The 19,541-nt window shown below is 32.6% G+C and overlaps 1 protein-coding gene across 4 annotated transcripts in view; it reads right to left on the reverse strand.

The window, feature by feature from the left end:
- LOC145260225 (uncharacterized) overlaps window positions 1-19,541 on the reverse strand; it is a 62,610-nt gene that overhangs the window by 26,506 nt on the left and 16,563 nt on the right. For 2 of the 4 annotated variants that reach the window (XR_013864252.1, XM_080118049.1), the window contains exons 1-2: window positions 11,710-11,867; window positions 5,320-5,589 (exon numbers count right to left, since the gene is read on the reverse strand). Coding sequence is in view for 3 of the 4 variants with exons in the window: in XM_080118049.1 (XP_079974175.1) it covers window positions 5,320-5,589; window positions 11,710-11,772 (333 nt within the window). In the remaining variant the exon portion in view is untranslated. Of the gene's footprint in view, window positions 1-5,319; window positions 5,590-11,709; window positions 11,868-19,541 lie in introns of those variants that run through there. The other 2 variants (XM_080118051.1, XM_080118052.1) reach the window with 1 other exon arrangement.

The following is a 19,541-nucleotide window of genomic DNA, read 5'->3' on the forward strand; positions in this document are numbered from 1 at the left end:
GAATTATTTGAAATCCAGGTACTTATAATATTTTTGCATATTCTCATAGAAAATCATCCTAAATTTTAGACAACGAATAAATAAATTAATTATTTCAAAAACCTTTTTTTTTTTTTAAATATTTATGTACGTTTTTTGTGCAAGACAAAAAATGTCAATTGTTAACTTTTTGGGAAAATTTAACATTTAAAATTTAATTAAAAATAGTAGAAAAAGTTTTACATTATTCTGTTTTCTATATGATAAAATTCAGGGTTTTATCTTTCTGGAAAAAAAGTTACTCAGAAATAATGGATTTTAATAAATGTAATTTCGTTTTAAAAAACAACTTGATTTTTCGGCCATTTTTGGCGGTGCCTAATTTTAGCTGAAGGCACTCTTGGGTACAATATTATAAGAGGATGGATTCTAATAACATGAAATCAGCATAAATTAAAATATATTTAAGGCTAGTTTACGACCGGGTAACGCCTAGTGGTATGCTAGTATTACACCATTTTGGTAATTGCGATGCAAAAGAAGGGGAAATAAATCAATTTGCCTTCGCAATGGTATAGGAAAGTCTTTCACTTAAACTTTAGTATTTTACTTGTTGAAAATAGTTTCCCCTGTAAAGGAGCATTTGAACATTTATGCTTAATATGTCCAGGAAATAAACCATATTGCAAAACAGAATTCGGTGCTTATGCACTTTTGTTACCGTGCTATTTTTAAAAATAGTATTTACAAGTTAAATTCAAGTTTTATAAAAAAAAAAATAATTACAAACTACACTCCCCATTGTTAAGAATGGCTTTCTAAATAACATTTCAGCACGGTAACAAAAGTGCATAAGTACGCAAAATTGTATTAAAACAAATGTTTGTGTGTGGAGGCCAGGCTCACCAAAATGGGGGGGGGGACAATTTAAAGCAGAATGAAAAAAAATTATTTTACCGCGTAGTCGAAAAGCGGCAAACGTTTTCAAACGGGATCGAAAAAAATGATGCTATTTTTAACACAAAGGGCACAACATTTATCGAATTTTTTTTTTTTTGTATTGATTCTTCAAAGCATGCCCTGTTTAATAATGGTCATGCATTATTCGGTTCGCTAAAAAAAAAAAAAATTGTTAATTTATTTATCAAAGATTTTAAAATGGCTTTTTTCGTATAAATATTAAAAGTTTGTTTTTTTTTGCTTTGCTTAACTTAAATTAATTATTTTACTTAACATATTCACCGAATTTCACACTTCAAAACTCAAAAGCGGGATAATTAAACACAAACGAAGTTCTGATATTCATACGTTAAAATAAGGTATGCAAACAATTTTTTTAAAATCTATAATCCTGTCCCTTATAACAACACAATGTTTTGTTCAGTTTCATATGATTATTTTAAGCATATTTGTACCCCCTCAAAACAAGGGGAGGGGTGTTGTAAGCAAAAAAGCAAAAAAAATATATAAAAATATCGTTTATGAAAAATAAGTAAAGTTCATTCTTCTCTTAATAATCGCTGAAAATTTCGTATTGATCGGATAATTACCTGATTTTTGGTAGATTTTTAAAAAGACGGTCCGTCAAAAAGTACTTACCTCCCCCCCCCCAGTTTTGGCGGTGCCTAGCTAAAATTGAAACCAAAGCAACACTCCATAGTTATTCATTGCCATCTGAGCTATCCATACGAATAGCAAACTTGGGTTTGTATTACTGTACACAGATTCGAAAAAGTTGTCAAAAAAAAAAAATATAACAAATAAATGTTATCAAAGGCAAGATAAGTTACTTTTCTACCAAACTGGATATATTTTTCGTGTTTTTATTCAATGTAACATGTTTATTCAGCTCGAAAACCATACAGTGTTTACCGATGTATTGGAAAATTCAAGATGGCATCTGACTTCCTCTTTAACACGGTAAGTTTGGGAAAAGGTGTTATAAATAAAAAACTGGATAAAATACTGTTAAAAATTCGCTCAATATATGTTACCGTGACATAGGTTGACATATATTCAGCGGGTTTTTAATAGTATTTTGTCTAGTTTTTTATTTATAACACCTTTTCCCAAACTTACCGTGTTAAAGAGGGAGTGAGGCGCCATCTTGAATTTTCCAATACACCGCTAAACACTGTTTTTCGAGCTGAATAAACATGTTACGTTGAATAAAAACACGAAAAATATATCCAGTTGTGTAGAAAAGTAACTTATCTTGCCTTTGATAACATTTATTTGTTATATATTTGTTTTTTGACAACTTTTTCGAATCTATGTGTACAGTCATACAACCCCGCAAACTTTAATCTAGTTAAATATATTTATACATGTGTAGAAGATACACGCCTGCCAAATTCCAATTCTGACCTCCTTAGCCATTTTTTACCGGCTAAAAACCAAATCGAAATTGTTCCACAAGTCTGAATACCCTGCATCAAACTTAGTCTTTAGACCAAATATTGACAGTAATTTGTTAGAGACTGTTTCGCACACAGACTAAGTTCACATAATTTGGGTAGTTTACAAATTTTTAATGTTTCAAATATTTCATGGAGTGAATTCGCTAAGCGATAGTTAGCCGACAAAACCAGCTAATAAATAACTGGTTCATATTACATAAAAAATGACGATTTGTTTCATTTTAGTAGTTGAGGTAGTTATGTCTGAAAATGTTTTTTTAATAAGCTGTAATTAACAGAGCCAATCCCACGGCCACCGAGATATAGAAGACTTGTCAACTGAAAAATGCCTGCAGGCAATGTAGGTAAGATTTGTCGAATTGTTACTGTCGATACTATATGACTGCATTTTTAAAAAAGCATTTAAATACGTTTAAAAAAAAGGGGGGGCAATTCGATTAATAATGAAATTGAACTTTAATATAAAATATAAATATTATCTATGTAAAATTAAGTAATTTTAAAGCAATATAGAATCTAATACTGATAAAACTGAATTATGAATTTAGGGAACAAACAAAGAAACAAAACAAACAACTCTTGGCCTTCGAGACAAGATCAGTATAGTAGTTTCTGTTCTGATGCTACAATTCACCTTTTCTGTCCTCAGCCGGTGGAGGAGAAATCTTTCATGACCGAGACAATTTTTATTTTTGTTCCTATCCAGAGTGCCCCCTTTTTTTTTAGGGAGATGGACCCCCCACCCACAAGATTATATCTTGAAATATTTAAATAACTATTGCTTTTAATACAGAAATTAAATTTAAAGTTTTGGTTTTCTGTTCTATGTTCATGTTTTTCAAAATGGGAAACGTATTTTCATCAGTTACATGATTAGGAATCCTATACTCCGCAATAGTCTTCATTTTCATATCAGTGCAGAATATGAATACGGAATGAAGTTCACATAATTACTAAAAGGCAATCATACCATAAGAAAATATAAACATTTAGGGTGGTGAATTTGGGAGGGGACATTATTTCACTCACTAGGAGTCTCACAGGCCATCAGTAATCGCTCACTGGCAGTAACCTGTGGTATTCGCTGGAGACCGAGTGACAACAAGTCGCCCCAAATTCCCAATGTTCTCCACCTCTTGACCATTCATGTAGATGATTGCACGCAACAGCCGTTTGTTTCATTTCTCGTTGGCATCGGCCATTGGTGTTTCCTGCGGTTTGGGTGACAAAATGCTCCCTCAAGGTACCAGATTTGAACTTCACACTTCCAGTGGAGGGCTGCTTCCACCTCGGACTTTCCATCCTTCTTGGCCCTTCACAACTAGTTGGTATGGCACTAGTTGAAGGTCATCTACAGTTTTTTTTTTTTTTTTGCACTTCACGGAAAACGTGGACCCTGCGTAAAAGGGTTTTAATTTAATGGTTGCTCTATGAGGGTTTCTTTCACTTTCTTCGCATACCTCACTTTTTTGTAATCGAGCATTAATTTTTTGAATTTTTTATTTCTTTAAATTCAATTCATACTTGATTTTTAATTTTATTTATTTTCCACACTAATATTTTTATTTTTTGTTACGTTTATTTTTTCATACATATTCAAATAATGCTTTTGGCATTTTTTTTTTGCCTCAAATAGTACCTTCAAAACTTTTCGTGGTTAAATAAACCAATGAAAACCTTTTACGCATGCGCTTTTTAGGGAACAACCATTAAATTAAAACCCGTTTACACAGGGCCGACATTCCCCGTGAAGTACCTTTTTATTATTATTGTTTTAATAATAATTATTATAATGGAACTTGTGCAGTGTACGCACCGTGCTATATTTTAAGGGTTTTCAAGTTAAATTTCATGGTATCTTTTTTTCTATTAAATTGTTAGGTGAAAGTTCAGAATAGTTAGAAAGCCCTCCTCCTGTTAAGGACTTTCTTAACGTTATTATTTCAGCATGATGCGTACAACATTTATTTAAAAGATACAAGAAAATATGTTAACTAAATTTTAATGTACTTTTATTTTTAGTCCATGTTAAAATTTTAATTGAAACTGATTAATGAATTTTTAAGATGAATTTGTGTTCGTATGTCTCGGAAGAGAATAGAGAATATCCTATTTCCCATTTCAGTCACGTAAATTATTTACAGATAAAATGTTATAAAACAAACAAACTTAAGTTTTAAATATATTTCAAAGAAATAAATTACGCTCGCTGCTAAAATATTGAATTCATCGATCGTTTTAGTTAAAGAATAAAAATAAAACAATTGTGAAAAATGCTTCTTACTTTAAAAGATTTGGAAATACTCAAGAACAGATTTAAAAAAATATTTTCATAAAAATTGTCTTTTTTTGCAGTTTAAAAAATAAAAATGAACTATTCGACTTTCTTCGATAGAAATAACAGTTCGAACACAAGTTCACTTACCATTATATTAAAATTATCCCAATGTGCAATTATAATAATTGTAATAATTATCCAAATGGAGAATTGTTTTTTTTTTCTTTTTAAGGCAGCGAAAAATATTTTTTATGGCCACGTGGTTGAACACCGGAAACTTTAGTCACCTTTATTTACGTTGATCTGGTAATGACGTCACGCTGTCATGTTCACAGGCCTACTCTCTCGGTAGCCATGGCCAATCACTTACCCCTTTTGATTATGTATTTATCAATCTCCTAGTTTGATTCAACCACTAAGATTTGTTTTCATTATACAAAAAGTAAACAGACTTATTTTTAATTATACGAACAAGTCGTCTAACCGTCAGTTTTTTTTTTTTTTTTTCTGTAAAACAAAAATTTAGTGGTAATCATCCAACGAGTCACGGGCAAGTCTAATTTCATTCAGATACAGCAGAGGAAAGTATACTTCTGATTTTACACTTGGCCAACGCCATGTTCTTATGCTAAGTGAACTGACCTGGTGATCCTGTTTATCTTCTTCTGTGCTAATATCTTCTTTTCCCTCTTTACTGCGTTTATATAGCAAGTGCCAACGCAACTCCTCTTTAACTATGTGGATCATGTCCCCAGTTTCGTTGAATTTCTCAACAGCGTTCTGTAGTGGCTCATTACTGTTGACATTGTACAGCGACGTCGAAGAGTTCTCGGACGGCGTAGGCTCTAGGCTGTTGGTAAAAGAGCAAGACGGCAGCGTGGTTTCACTTATCGTGTTGTTCATTGTTGGCTTCTGAAAACGAGAAAAATAAGATTTAATTCACCGTAACAAGCTATTTTTTTTTTAATTTTTGATAATCAAAACTGTCTAAGAGAGGAAATATAAAAACTTCAAACTTAGAATTAGAAACCAAAAGAACAGATGGAAGTAGATTAGCAGGAAAATGATATACACTCTTCTACATGCTAGATATTGGGAGAGTAGGATTTTTAGTTGATGTAAAAAAAAAAAAAAAGAGGAAAAGATTCGGTTATGGTAGAAGTGGAGAGTCGGTTGGAAGTATAGGAGAGAACTGAACAGTGTGTAGTTGAATGTAATAATCAAAGAGGAAAGCGCCCCCATGTGTGTGTGCCGTGCGGTCATACAACTTACCTTCGGATGGGATCTGAGAAAAAAGAAAAAAAAAATTATAGATGGCAGCCATGGATTTATAAGGTGTAGTCTCGTGGAATCTCACGAGATCTCATCTCCCACTGCACATGTATGCAAATGGAATGGGGTCAGTTTTCTGATAAAATGTCTCTTGGCAGAGGACGAGTTGGAAGTTGTCAGTGACGAATTCTAGCTGGACTTTTGCGTATTTGGTTTTTGTTTTGCTGTTTATCAGCCCATTTAACTTCAAGCTATTTCGGATAATGGGCGACAGATGACTTGCTAAAGGAGCTCGGGATGCAGCTCTTTGTCGCTATCAAAAAGACAACGCCAACATTTCAATATTCTTCCTAATCGATTGATTTGAGAAATTAGTTTCAAGTCCTCCCCCGATCACAGAAGAAATAGCAAAGGCGAGATCGAACTCTGCAGTTATGATTTGTTGTGTTTATAAACTTATTTCGATTGATTGTGAGACATGTAAACCTCTCAGAGGGAAATAATGGTAGACATAATCGACAAGATATGGCATTTATATGCCTTCAAGTATTTCACGACAGTTTACATAATAAGCAATAAGTGTGAAAGTCTACACACATAAGAAACGTAAGACTTAGAATAAATGAAATTACTGTTGTATACTTTCGAACACTTTAATCAACTCCTCGCAAATCTGTCTATCTTAAATGTTTAACCAAAACCAGAATGTGAAAGTTGTGAAAAATAGCTATAATCCTATAATGGAATATAATTCCAAAGTTTTTGTTTGTCCATTTCATGACCGAACATCTTTTAGTTTATTCAATGATAAATCACAATGTCTCTCGTGGCAGATAACGAAATCGTTAACCACAGACTGACGCCCTTAGTGTACCAAGTTCGAATCCAGTTCATTTCAGTCATGGTGTTGGCAGACTTCCCGTGGCAATTCCTGTAAATATCTAGCTTCTACAAAGAAATTAGACGAAAGATATTGAGGAAACTAATGCCAACAATGGACATTGGATACATAAATGGATAGACGGTGAATTATATAGAATTAATGGAACAAAAAATTGCAATTTTGGATTTCTAGAATCCAAATATTAGGATTCTGGACACAAGGTTTAGTAGCATTTAGTATTGATTTTAATCGTCACAAAACTTAGCGATATTAAATCAAAACGTTTGGTTATAACTTTACACTTCTTGAGATGATTATTCTCGTTCATTTATATTCGAAAGAGGATAGAACATTGTGTGCACTGTCTAATGCACGTTGTTAGGAAAGATGAAGCGGGCTTGCAACGTGTCTATTAGTATTGAATGTAAACAGTCAATTTGTAAAGAGAAAAATGACAAACCTTCAATCTTGTTAGAAGAGGTTAACAATCGACTATAATGAATAACATTAAAATCAGAACTGAGTGTTTGAAGAATAGTGAAGACAGGATTGTATCAGTATTTAGGCTTCCATTGCAAATAGAAAACTGATGTCAGCACATTTCATTTCGATCATGAAAGTCATTTGACGTAATATTAGAATAGCTCGAAATCTTCACTATATCAAAACTCGCCTATCGCCTATGACGAGTTTGCAGCAGCTGACACTCGCTACAATCACATGCAGGAGCTACTTCCCACGACTTGAGATTTGAAAGCCATTTTCTCCCTGGATTGTCCAATCACAAGCCAGTTCTCTATCACGTGACAGTATATAAAAGGCGAAATATGAAACCTTCAACCCTCTTTCATTCTGACCCTGACGGGCAGTAGACGTCGCTTGGGGCTTTGGCTCCAGGCTGAACGTGAGTACTACAAGCTAACGTGGCGACCTTTCAAACTCCCATTTACTTCCACGTGCGATACCCAAACGAACATCATGCTATCATCATTATTTATCATGCTAAAGCACACACACGCACACGCACACACACACACACACACACACACACACACACACACACACACACACTTTCTTTTCCCTTGAATCGGCTTCCTTCGTCCCGGCGACTACTAGCTATAATACATGTGGACTGAGCTGTTCTCAACAAGCCGGTAATATATTAATTCTATTTTTACACAAGAACACGTCGACCTACTACTTCTACTAACGCCACTAACGAATGACAAAGTTGTTTATTAATATAGAATGAAACTCCATTTCGTTGTCTCATCTGTAAGTTTCTTTGAAAATAGTAGATATCCTTGTTACTATCAGACATTTATTTATGTACTTGAAAAAAATGTTTAAAATTTAATGATTTATAGAAGCATGTCATTATACGCTTGGAAAATGAAGGTATCAAAAGTGTTTTTCGAATGTACAATACGCCAGCGACTTAATAAAAAGAGCTAAACAAAAATGAGTGAAACATTAAATTTTAGAACAGAAAAAATTATCAATAAGTGGATAAGGTTTCCAGAAATGTAGTTTCTAGTGAAATGAGTCGTCATAGTGCCATTTAACACATGTTACGGTGCTTATGCACTTTTGTTACCGTGCTATTTTTTAAATAGTATTTTCAAGTTGAATTCAAGTTTTATGATATCTTTTTTAATTGTTAGGTGAAAGTACAGAATACTTACAAAACACCCTCTTCACGTTAAGAATGACTTTCTAAATAACGTTATTTCAGCACGGTAACAAGTGTACAAGAATCTGTTATTTTTACAATTTTTAGAGCTGAAACACGTTTTTACAAAAAAAAGAAAAAAAAAAGAAAAAGAAAAAATCCCACAAGTAATATTTCAACAAGTCCCGTTTTATGAAATATTCAATTTCATTTACTGGATAATATTTCATGAAAAATGAAAGAATTTAGCTTTATTATGAAATGAATGCGAACAATGTTTATTCTAAATGGTCTTAAGTTTGATACCAATTAGAATAAACAATGTTCTTTTTTTCATAATGCCAAACTGTTGGACTTTGTTCCCAGAGGGTAGGTCTGTTTACTTTGACAGTAAACAAATGAAGCGTACATGGTCCCGCGTGAATGAATGAGGCATAAAAAAATGACAGTTCAGCATTTGCAATTACCCCCCCCCCATTTAGCCCCAAAAGTTCCCAGGGGGCGTCAAATTCTGGTGAAAATTAACAATCATATTTAATGCTTGTGCAAAATTTCAAAAAATTCCAACGCGTAATTATTAAGAAAAGTGCGGAGAGATGAACGGACAAGAGTGAATTTACAGGTCCACCCTCCTTTTGTTAGGGGGGGGACAACTAACCAATTAAAGTACCTGTTGTAAACAGTACGTTATTCATGGTAGTTAGGTAACCTCCACAGCCACCTCTTGCAAGAAGGAAAGTAACTAGTGCAAAAATACAAAACTGGTGTCCACGTTCAGTTTATTTTAAAAACCGGGTAAAAAACACTGGAACAATAGGACAAGGCCGAAAATAATTATTAGTAGTTTTAGAGTACTTTCGCATCATAGCAATTCCAATAATTACCAGATGTGAAACATTAGGTGTATCAGAAAGTGGCCATTAAAAATGATCAAAACTTTAATAATTCAACTTACTATTTTTCGAAGCTTATAACTACTTGAAAAATGTAATTCAAACCCTATCTTTTTTTTTCAATTAAAGGAGCAAAGACGAAATTTTTAAAATAATTACAGGTTTAATAGCAAATTATGCAATATTTGTTTTTTAAACGGTTTTCTTTAAAAAAATATAAAGAAAATCAACATATTTTGACTTGCTTATAAATATATGTATATATATATATATATATGAATGCAAAAAAATCACTTACCTAAAAAAATACTATTAAACGGATAGTTCCATTCTTTATTGTTAAGAATTTATCCATATTTATATTTTAAATTCCATGTATTTTTTAAATAAAAGGATTTTTGTAAGCGAGGGTCCTAGAAAATCGCATTTTCGCAATGTGTTTTGCGCGAAGCTTTAAAGAGCTGCTGCTGCTGCTGCTAAAATGAAATGTATGAAATACGGATTCGTCCAAGGGACATAAATAATGTCTTATTGCGTGTGTTAACCAAAATGAGTATTTTTCATCCTCCGTAGTTAAAAAGGAAACGCATATTCATTTATAAGTTTTTCCACTAGAACAAAAAATCCGCTTCATCGATTTTTTTAAAAAATTCTTTTAATGAAATACGAGTTTTTGATTGATATATTTTAATACTTCTTTATCGACTATTTTTTTTTTAATATCTAAAAAAAAAAAAAAAAAAAACAACAACATTCAGTGAAATAGAAAAATTTGCCGTCAGCGTCTGGTATTTACTTGATGATGTAAGCATAACATGAGCTTTCATTAAAAAGAAAATCAACGTGGTTTAAAAAAAAAAAGAAGGGTTTTACACTTTGGACTTTACAGGTAAATTTCCCAAAAATATTCTTTTTTTTTTGTTTTAAATTAGAATATTTTCTTTATTGATCTTTTATCTTCAATTTGTGATATATAAAACTTTGGCACATAAATTAAAATTTTTAATAGACATTTCAAAATAGGGGGGTGAATTTGAAAAAAAAAAACGTTCGTCTAAATTATATTTAGTTTATTGGAAAGAGCATATAGTTTCACATTGACCCTAAAAATATTGTAAAAATTGAACCAATAGAAAAATTTTGATAGATTTTTAAAGTTTAAAAATTGAAAAATATTTAACTCGTAAAATTCTATTGATTTTATTACGTAAAAAAATGGCAGCATGAATCCCATTACTAACGTTTCTGAATTAGTGCTTTTTTACACTTATAGTCTTCCGTAAATAACAAAGTGAGAATCTTAACATCCGGTTTCTTTAATGAACGATAAACTAGATACGATTTACCATGACATGTGGTTGAAAAATCCTTCCATTTAAAAAAATACATGGATTATAATACATAAATATGAATAAATTCTCATACAGGAAGATTAAAAGAAAGCATATCTTAGTCATGTGGAACAGGTAAGTGATGTTTTGCCAGTTAAATAAATATCATAAGATTCAACTCGTGTTATTTGTTCGACGTTTCGTGAAATGTTAAGTGAGGAAATCCAAGGAAAAAAATAAATAAAATTGTTTATTTCTCTATTAAAGCTTTTATGATATTAAAATTTGGTCTTTGCTCGTTTTATTGAAATAAAATTTACGGGTTTAAATTACATTTTCATATTGTTATAATCTGATAGACGTATAGGTGTCTATTCAAACAAATGTTTGTTATGGCGACTTGGCCAAAAATTCTGATACACCTACCTCACCAGTCACAGTTTTACTATATGTGTAACGAAAGCGCCATGTTAGCGAATCCACAGACGAGTTTTACAATTTCTTGATGTACGCTCCGTCCCTGGGTTGAATCCAAGGGAGGAAATAATGCCTAGTAGAATATTACCGCAATTACAGAACAGATACTCCTTCCCTGAATTAACCATGGGAAATAGTATAATAGAAGCAATAGCACATACAGAAAGACACATGTCTAGTAGCAATGGAAATAAAGTGCAGTTAATAGTAATATAGTTTTAGTTTCAGACAGGTACAAAATCAGTGATTTCGTTAATTACAATTGCTTTTGGTACTTGTGCACTAATGTTACCGTGTTAAAATAACATTTAGAAAGACGTTCTTAATATGAGAACGAAAGGGCGTTTTATAACTATTTTTTACTTTAACCTTTAAAAGATATAAAACTCGAATTGAACTTTAAAATATGGTTTTTAAAATATCACGGTAACATAAGTGCATAAACACCTTGCCTTTACCTAAATACAAATTAGTAATAGAAAAGATGTAATTACTTCAACTTACTTTTGTTGTCATGTGGTTATAAAGGGCGAGAGAACCCCAATTGTGGCTCTGAGGTATCGGCATAGTCGCTGTGATATTCTACGGACTTTTCGTGATCATTCATCTACGGTTACTTTTGGTATGAGTAGAAGACTTTCAGACCGCCTTATATATTGCTCCGACAATAACAGAAATTATCTCCCCTTTCAAAGAAAAGGAAGTAAAGAGGCGGCCATCTTGTTTTTGTTCAATGAAGGACAGCATTTCATAGTTGTTTTCTCGCTATTTATAACTGCATAAAAACATTAATATGATTAGTTGAACTTTGTTTTGTTTTTACTAGAAGCGATGTATATTATCTGTTCAGATTCCCATTTCACAAGAGCAAAAGCAAGGCTTTGCTTTAAGCCGGAAGTTATTTTTTAAGCAGAAAAAAAAATCCACACAATCACTCACATATATTATGAAAATGTTCAAATAAAATATATTACTTCTTCTACAATACCAGAGTTCTTACAACTGCAAAGATTTTACATTTAAATTTCACACATTTTCTACAAAGCCACTTTAAAAATTCACCATTCGTTTTCAAGACGTCATCTTTGTAAAATATCATAGTTTCGACTTTTAAGACGTATTTAGTCTTTTGAATGAAAACAAACAGTCGTGCAATTTAAATAATCGAAATAAATTCATATCAACTTTGATTTATTAATACACCCCAAAGATCTTAAGATCTGTTAATTTTATGTAGTTTGAATTTTTGAAACAAAACTTCCATTTATTTTAATTACAAAAATACAATTAAGAGAAAATATGCTCTTTAACACTAAATCTATTACTGGTAGAGACTGAAACGAAAACTATTTCATTCTTGTCCTTCTATACTATTACGTCTATTAATTATACTTTTTCTATGTTCCAATCAGTGTGTGTGTGGGGTGTAATAACATGCCATAACATCATATCACCCACTAGCTTTTGTTGAAGGGTAGCGTAGGTCAACAACAACAAAAAAAATTGTCATAATCGGCTGTTAATTCGCAAACATAACGCCTACATCATACACGGTAAAAATATCATTACACAAAAAGTAAATACTAAACAGTTGTCCGTCAAGAGAAAAAAACATATTTTGATCGGCATTGCCCCGAATGTAGAAAAAGATTATCATTCATCCTAAATTAGTGCAAATTTCGTTGGTCAGTTTTTCTAAACCATTTATGTAAAGGGGAGTAACTTTTTTATTATTCAAGGAGTGAATTCCTTTATGCCATCTTTTTCATCGAAGATATACAAAGCTGTGCGTATGCATGCGCGGAGAATGAGGGGGAAGATTAAATTAATAAAAACGGTGCTAATGCACTTATTGATTCGCGCTATTTTTTTTTTTTAAATAGTATTTTCAAGTTTAATTAAAGTTTTATGATGTATGTTTTTATTAAATTGCAAGATTGGAGTACAGAATAGTTAAAAAACACCATCCCTTTCCCATGTTAAGAATGGTTTTCTAAATAATAACGTCATTATTTCAGTACGGATCAATAAGTGCACTAATACCATAAAAACAATTACACTTTTGCCCTGGGCAAATCCAGGTAGCCCTACTAGTGTAATCTAAAATCAAACCATAAGAGTATACCAACTATGATAACGTTTTAAATTCCAATACGAGAACGACTGCGGCATTGTACTATGACACATTGTGCTAAATAATAATCAGGAGATTATGTCAAATGACATTGTGTTTATCGTTTTCTATTTGTATAGCAATAGTACAATATGTGAGAACCACATCGACAACTGCGTTCGGACAATAAACTTTTACATATTAAGAGTTCACATACCAAGGCCAAAAAGTCACTTGAGGATAAATGATTTTCAGTTAGACGATGAAAGTACTATAAAAAAAATTGAGGACAGATATAAAATTAGACATTTGTTTACGTTGGATTTAAAGCAACCACGTTACAGCCTGTAGGGAAGCATTCCAACGATAACGAGTTTCAGTTGGGAAGTTCTTGGAAAGAGTCATAACATTGTACCATGGCATACGAGAAATGGCATTATATTGTACTACGTTGAGCGGGTGACCATTTCAAGAATATCACATGCTATATGCCCCCTATCCGATATATACACGGGAATTTAATATTCCCAAGAAACTTCCCTGTTCGGTGGAAGGCGTATGTCCGATTAGTGCGAACATTATTTTTTAACATGAAAGTTTTCTTCTCTGGTAACTTCTATTAATAGTTTCGAAATATTTTGAATAAGAAATAAAACAAAAAGTTTTTTTTTCCAGTGTTTTATGCAATCCTACGTGTTTAATTGTATGATCTGTGTAAGGGAATATACGCGTGAACGGTTTGTTTTAATAGTCAAGTATGCAGATGTTAATTTGCATGAAAATAGTTTAATCTTAACTTTAATTTGTTTCACTTTTAATGAACTTAAAATATTAATATTTATGTGAAAGATGCCGAAATGAAAACATATTTTTTGTGAAGACATTCTAATGCATCTTTGAGCGTTCGAAATGCACAAAGTTGTTTAATATCAGAAGCCCCTTCATTTGTTTATTAAAAGGTAGACATTCCGTGAAATGTTTTGAATAAATACTAACTTTAGTATAAAGTGGGTAGTTTGGCAGCCTTCGTCATTTTCATAATATTTAATTGAATTTTGTTCATCATTCCAGACGTGTCGGTAGAGAGAAGTCCAAAAAAAAACAAACAAAACGAAACAAATAAAGACAACGGGGGGGGGCGTGTCTTAACTGCGCGATGTACGCGTGTTTTATCGATTATTGATGCCTGACAAACATCACGTGTCTGAAGCAACGCGCGGGATATTCAATCTTGTATGTACATTATTTCACAAAAATACTATTAAGCAAAAAGGTCGTCCCTTATTTTATTTATTTATTATTTAAATCTTTTATTTATTTAGTGGAAAAGGATATTTTTGTGCCCTCATTAATGAAGAGAAAACAGAAGGGTAGGTGATAATGCAATTAAATTTAAATAAATATTTTATAGCTTACATTTATTTTACTCAAGACAAAATAACCAACAACAAAACAGTTATAAAAAATGATTAATAGAATATTCACAAAACGCCAAGCGTAGTAGAATTAAATTCTCGGCCGAGCTGTATACTTTTAACGTGTGGAAACTGTAAGATTTTTTAATTCAGAATTTTATTTCAATGTTTGTATATTTTATAGACATACGAAAACAACATGGCGACCGAAGTGGTAATTTAACTTCGATAAGCTTAGACGATTAAGTGTCCTTTTTTGCGGAGAGGTGCGCACTCAAATTTAGGATTACTGATAAATTAAGTGTGTATATATATATATATATATATATATATATATATATATATATATATATATATATATATATATATTCAGCACATTAAATAATGAAATCGAATTCAATTCATCACATCGGCCGCCATGTTGTTTTTCGTTTGTCGATAAGACCAACGCGTATCCAAATAAAAATTTAAAATAAAAATATAGTTTCCACGCGTTAAAAGTATACGAATCGGTAGAGAATGTAATTCTACTGCATTTATTAAATTATTTGGTGATTTATTATTTTGCTTACAACTATTAATTATTCTAGCAAGCCAAGTCCTATGCCAAGGTCAACTTTTCGAAACATTCAATAGTGATATAAATTTGGAATTAGTTTATTTTATTTTTACATTAAAAACGATGCTTTACTTTACCTGATTTCTTAAAAAGTTGAATATTATAAAGAAAAATAAGAATAAAATGGTTCCGGGATGAAGGAAAGATACACACGGTTGCTTTTTTTTAATCCGAGAAAACGTCGAGAATGCGTATATATAATAATTAAAACGACAGCATTAATACTTCCTTTAATTCACCGGGGAATTTCCAATAATAAAAAACGAATAAAGTGTTTCTTTTTTTTTCCACTTTACAAAGTCATGAATCATATTTAACCGATCAGTTTACTATCATGGTTAGAATGTTGGAAACCGGGGTTCAATCTTCCATTGAGTCATATTTAAGTAAAATATCGAATTCGAACACTGGTGAAGCATAACTTTTTCATATTTAACATTAAAACCTACAGAAGTTTATAAGTGAGGTGTTTATAAGCACGCCGACAGACGGGATCAAGTTATAGAGAGCACAAGCACTGGTTGTTGTTGTTGTTGTTGTTGTTATGAATAAAGATAACAAAAAAAAACGGTTTTCTTTGCTTTCTTTCTTTTTTTTTTTTTTCAAGATGAAATTTTAACTCGGTAAAAACTTTTGCGACATTTTCTGATAGTAAAAATATGAAATTGTAAACGATTTCTTTTTAAATTAGCCCATTACCAGAAGGATTGGAATTGTTTGTTTTCTTGCTAAGAATTCTAATAATAAAATAATAAATTAAAAAAAAACAAAAAAAAACTAGTTGTCCTGACCCGTGGACCGAGGGTGTGGAAACAATCCCATAATCACAAATCGAGCGAACTCAGGTCGTTATGTTTACAAGAGGTGCGAGTGTATATGTGCTTGTATGCGGGTGGGAGTGAGGGGGTCGTCGACCATGAAAAGTGAGGGGGTCGGAGACAATAGCGGGCGTGTCTGTATAGAACGCGGACGGATGTTCTTAGAGTGTATGAAATTTAATATGCGTGTTTATCGATGAAAATTTGATGACAAAATAAAGCGTGACAGACCGACGAAATGAAACGTGACAGACCAACGAAATGAAACGTGATAGACCGACGAAATGAAACGTGACAGACCGACGAAATGAAGCGTGATAGACCGACGAAATGAAACGTGACAGACCGACGAAATGAAGCGTGATAGACCAACGAAATGAAGCAAGCGGACGGAGCCTCTTAAATGATGAAGCCTAACTAATTTCAACTTTAAGACCAGTTCTAACCTTAAAGATAATTCGAAGGTTAGAACTGGTCTCTACATCCTCCGCAAAAAAAATGTCGAAAAATTCTTCACTAGTATTGGCACTCGAATCATAAAATTACATCAGTAATTTTATGATTCGTTGTTAAATTATTGTTTCTTATGACTTAAGCAAACAGTCTAAACATATTTAGGATGAAAATTTCTTTCCGAATTCATTTAAGACGATAGGCGTTGTCTAACTTGCTATTTGCTTTCTAAAGTCTTTCTAATGCTCTTTTGTAATTGTCTAAGACTTAAGTATTTTCCCTTTAGTTTTTGCTTTACTCCTCTTTTAATATTTTTGAGATGAGGATTTTACATTTTCGGACTATTGTTCTCATCTTGGGTGTTATTTTCACAACGTTTCGGTCGATATAACCTCCGACCTTTATCAGGTGTATCTTATGAAACTCAAGAATGTTTCTGTTGAACTCGTGAATCTGGACTGAATTTCGAACGGAACCCTTTATTAAATCATGAGGGTAGAATGTTCTCATTTCGTCAGTCACGGCTGGGTAGGAGTCTTAAGTAATTCGCAATTGTGTTTTGATTATCGCCCCCACTGAGTATTGAACCTTCAACCACCATAAAAGTGTCATTTAAAACTGAATTTTACCAAGTACTTTATCCGTTATACCACGGTTCAGTCCTCAATGCGGAGCTTACATTGACCGAAACGTTGTGAAAATAATGCTCAAGATGAGACCAGTAATCCAAATAATACGAGTTAAACATTTTTATTTTCAATAGAATTTTGAAAATGAAATTTGAATGATATGGTGTAGCAGCCGACATCCGCTACGTCATTACTTTTCACGACTTCGAGATCTGGAATCCATTTCTCACTGGCTTGTCCAATCACAAGTCAACTCTATATCACGTGACCGAGTATATACAAGGCGAGATCACGAACCTTCAATTCTCTTTCTCGCTACTTTGCTCAGAAGCAAACATCGCAGGGGGCTTTGGCCCCTGGCTGAACGCGAGTACTACGAGCTAACAATGGAGAAATGGATTTCAAATCTCGAAGTCGTGAGTAGTAATGATGTGTGTCAGAAATTTCATGAAAAATAGTGAATAATTCCACCCCGTCTTTCCAAGCTTATAACTCCTCGAAAAATGTAATTCAAGCCGTAATTTTTTTTTTCCATTACCATTTATTTCCACATGCCGTACCCACACGAACATTGTTTGTCATGTTAAAGAACATACGACTCACACTCACGCACGACAACACATTGATACACTAAAAACTCTTGCTCCTTTCTTTCTTTTAACCGGCTTCAGGTTAACCTGTACGGATAGGGTCCCGACGTCCCGCCTTGTTCTGAGTTTGGGGAAAAGCCGTCTGACAAAAGCGGTGTCGAGGCAGAAAATTACCCTAACCCTAAAACCCCTTCAGCATGGATTTGACAAGCATGAGCAAATTCTGGAGTTGTTACAATGAGGCGAAAATTTTCTTACGAGAAAAAAAAAAACATCTTACGAAAAGAAGGACGTATGTGCGTCATTTGTCAAAGACAAATGACAGAAGTAAAAAGGAACAAAAATTATTGTTGGAGATGCCCTTCACATGAAGAAATTATTAGCAACCCCAACAAAATTAAGGGGCCACGGAATAATTGTGGAGATAGATGAAAGTCAATGTTGTAACGAAAAGAAAATACAACCGAGGGCGCATGATACGATAGAAGTTTTTTTTTTTTTAATTCTAATTATTTGAACTGTTGAATTAAAAAAAATTCAGTATACCAAAAATTCTAATTATTTGTGGAATTTATAAGAGGGTAAAAAATACTAATTATTTGAACTGTTTATTTTTTTTTTAATTCTAATTATTTGAACTGTGAAAAAAAAAATTCTAATTATTTGAGTTTTTTTTTTCTTCTTAAGTTAACAACTCGGCACTTTATTGAAGGGGTAATTTTTCGCCTCGACACTGCTCACATCAGACGATTTTTCCCCGAACTCAGAACGATGCGGACGTCCGGACCCTATCCGTACAGGTTTACCCGGCTTCCTTTGTACCGACGGCTACACTGAACACCTGTTTCTTTCTTTCTCCTTCAACAGACCTGACCTATATCTAATTGTCGGATATCTAATCTTCGTCTCCACATAAGAAACTCTTCACGACTACTATGAAAACACGTGCGCATACGAACACTGAAGTCTCTTACCAATACGTTTCTCTCTACTACTAAAGCTTCTAACGAGAATGACAAATAAAGTTGTTTATTAATATAGAATGAACCGCCATTTCGTTGTTCCCTCATTTCTATACCCGACGTGATATGTACACGCAACCATCATTTCTATATTCAGAGCTGACTTGTGATTGAACAAGCCAGGGAGAAATGGATTTCAAATCTCGAAGTCGTGAGTAGTAATGATGTGTGTCAGAAATTTCGTGAAAAATAGTGAATAATTCCACCCCGTCTTTCCAAGCTTATAACTCCTCGAAAAATGTAATTCAAGCCCTAATTTTTTTTTCAATTAAAGGAGCAAGGACCAAGGTTTCATTAAAAAAAACCAACAAACAACGTGTTTAAAAAAAAAAAAGGTTTTAAACTTTGAACATTACAGGTAAATTTAAAAAAAAAACACTACTTTCTTTGTTTTAAATTTGAATATATTATTTATTGACCTTTTCTCTTCAATTTGTGATATATAACACTTTGGTGAGTAAATTAATTATTTACTTTTTAATAGACATTTCAAAATGGAAGGCATGAATTATTCGACCCCCTGTCTTTCCAAGCTTATAACTACTCGAAAAATGTAATTCAAGCCCTATTTTTTTTCAATTAAAGGAGCAAGGACCAAGGTTTCATTAAAAAAAACACTACTTTTTTTTTGTTTTAAATTTGAATATATTATTTATTGACCCTTTTCTCTTCAATTT

The sequence above is a fragment of the Euprymna scolopes genome, chromosome 36, assembly GCF_053919585.1.
Source record: "Euprymna scolopes isolate OS-2025 chromosome 36, ASM5391958v1, whole genome shotgun sequence".
In the NCBI taxonomy this organism is placed as follows: Eukaryota; Metazoa; Mollusca; class Cephalopoda; order Sepiida; family Sepiolidae; genus Euprymna; species Euprymna scolopes.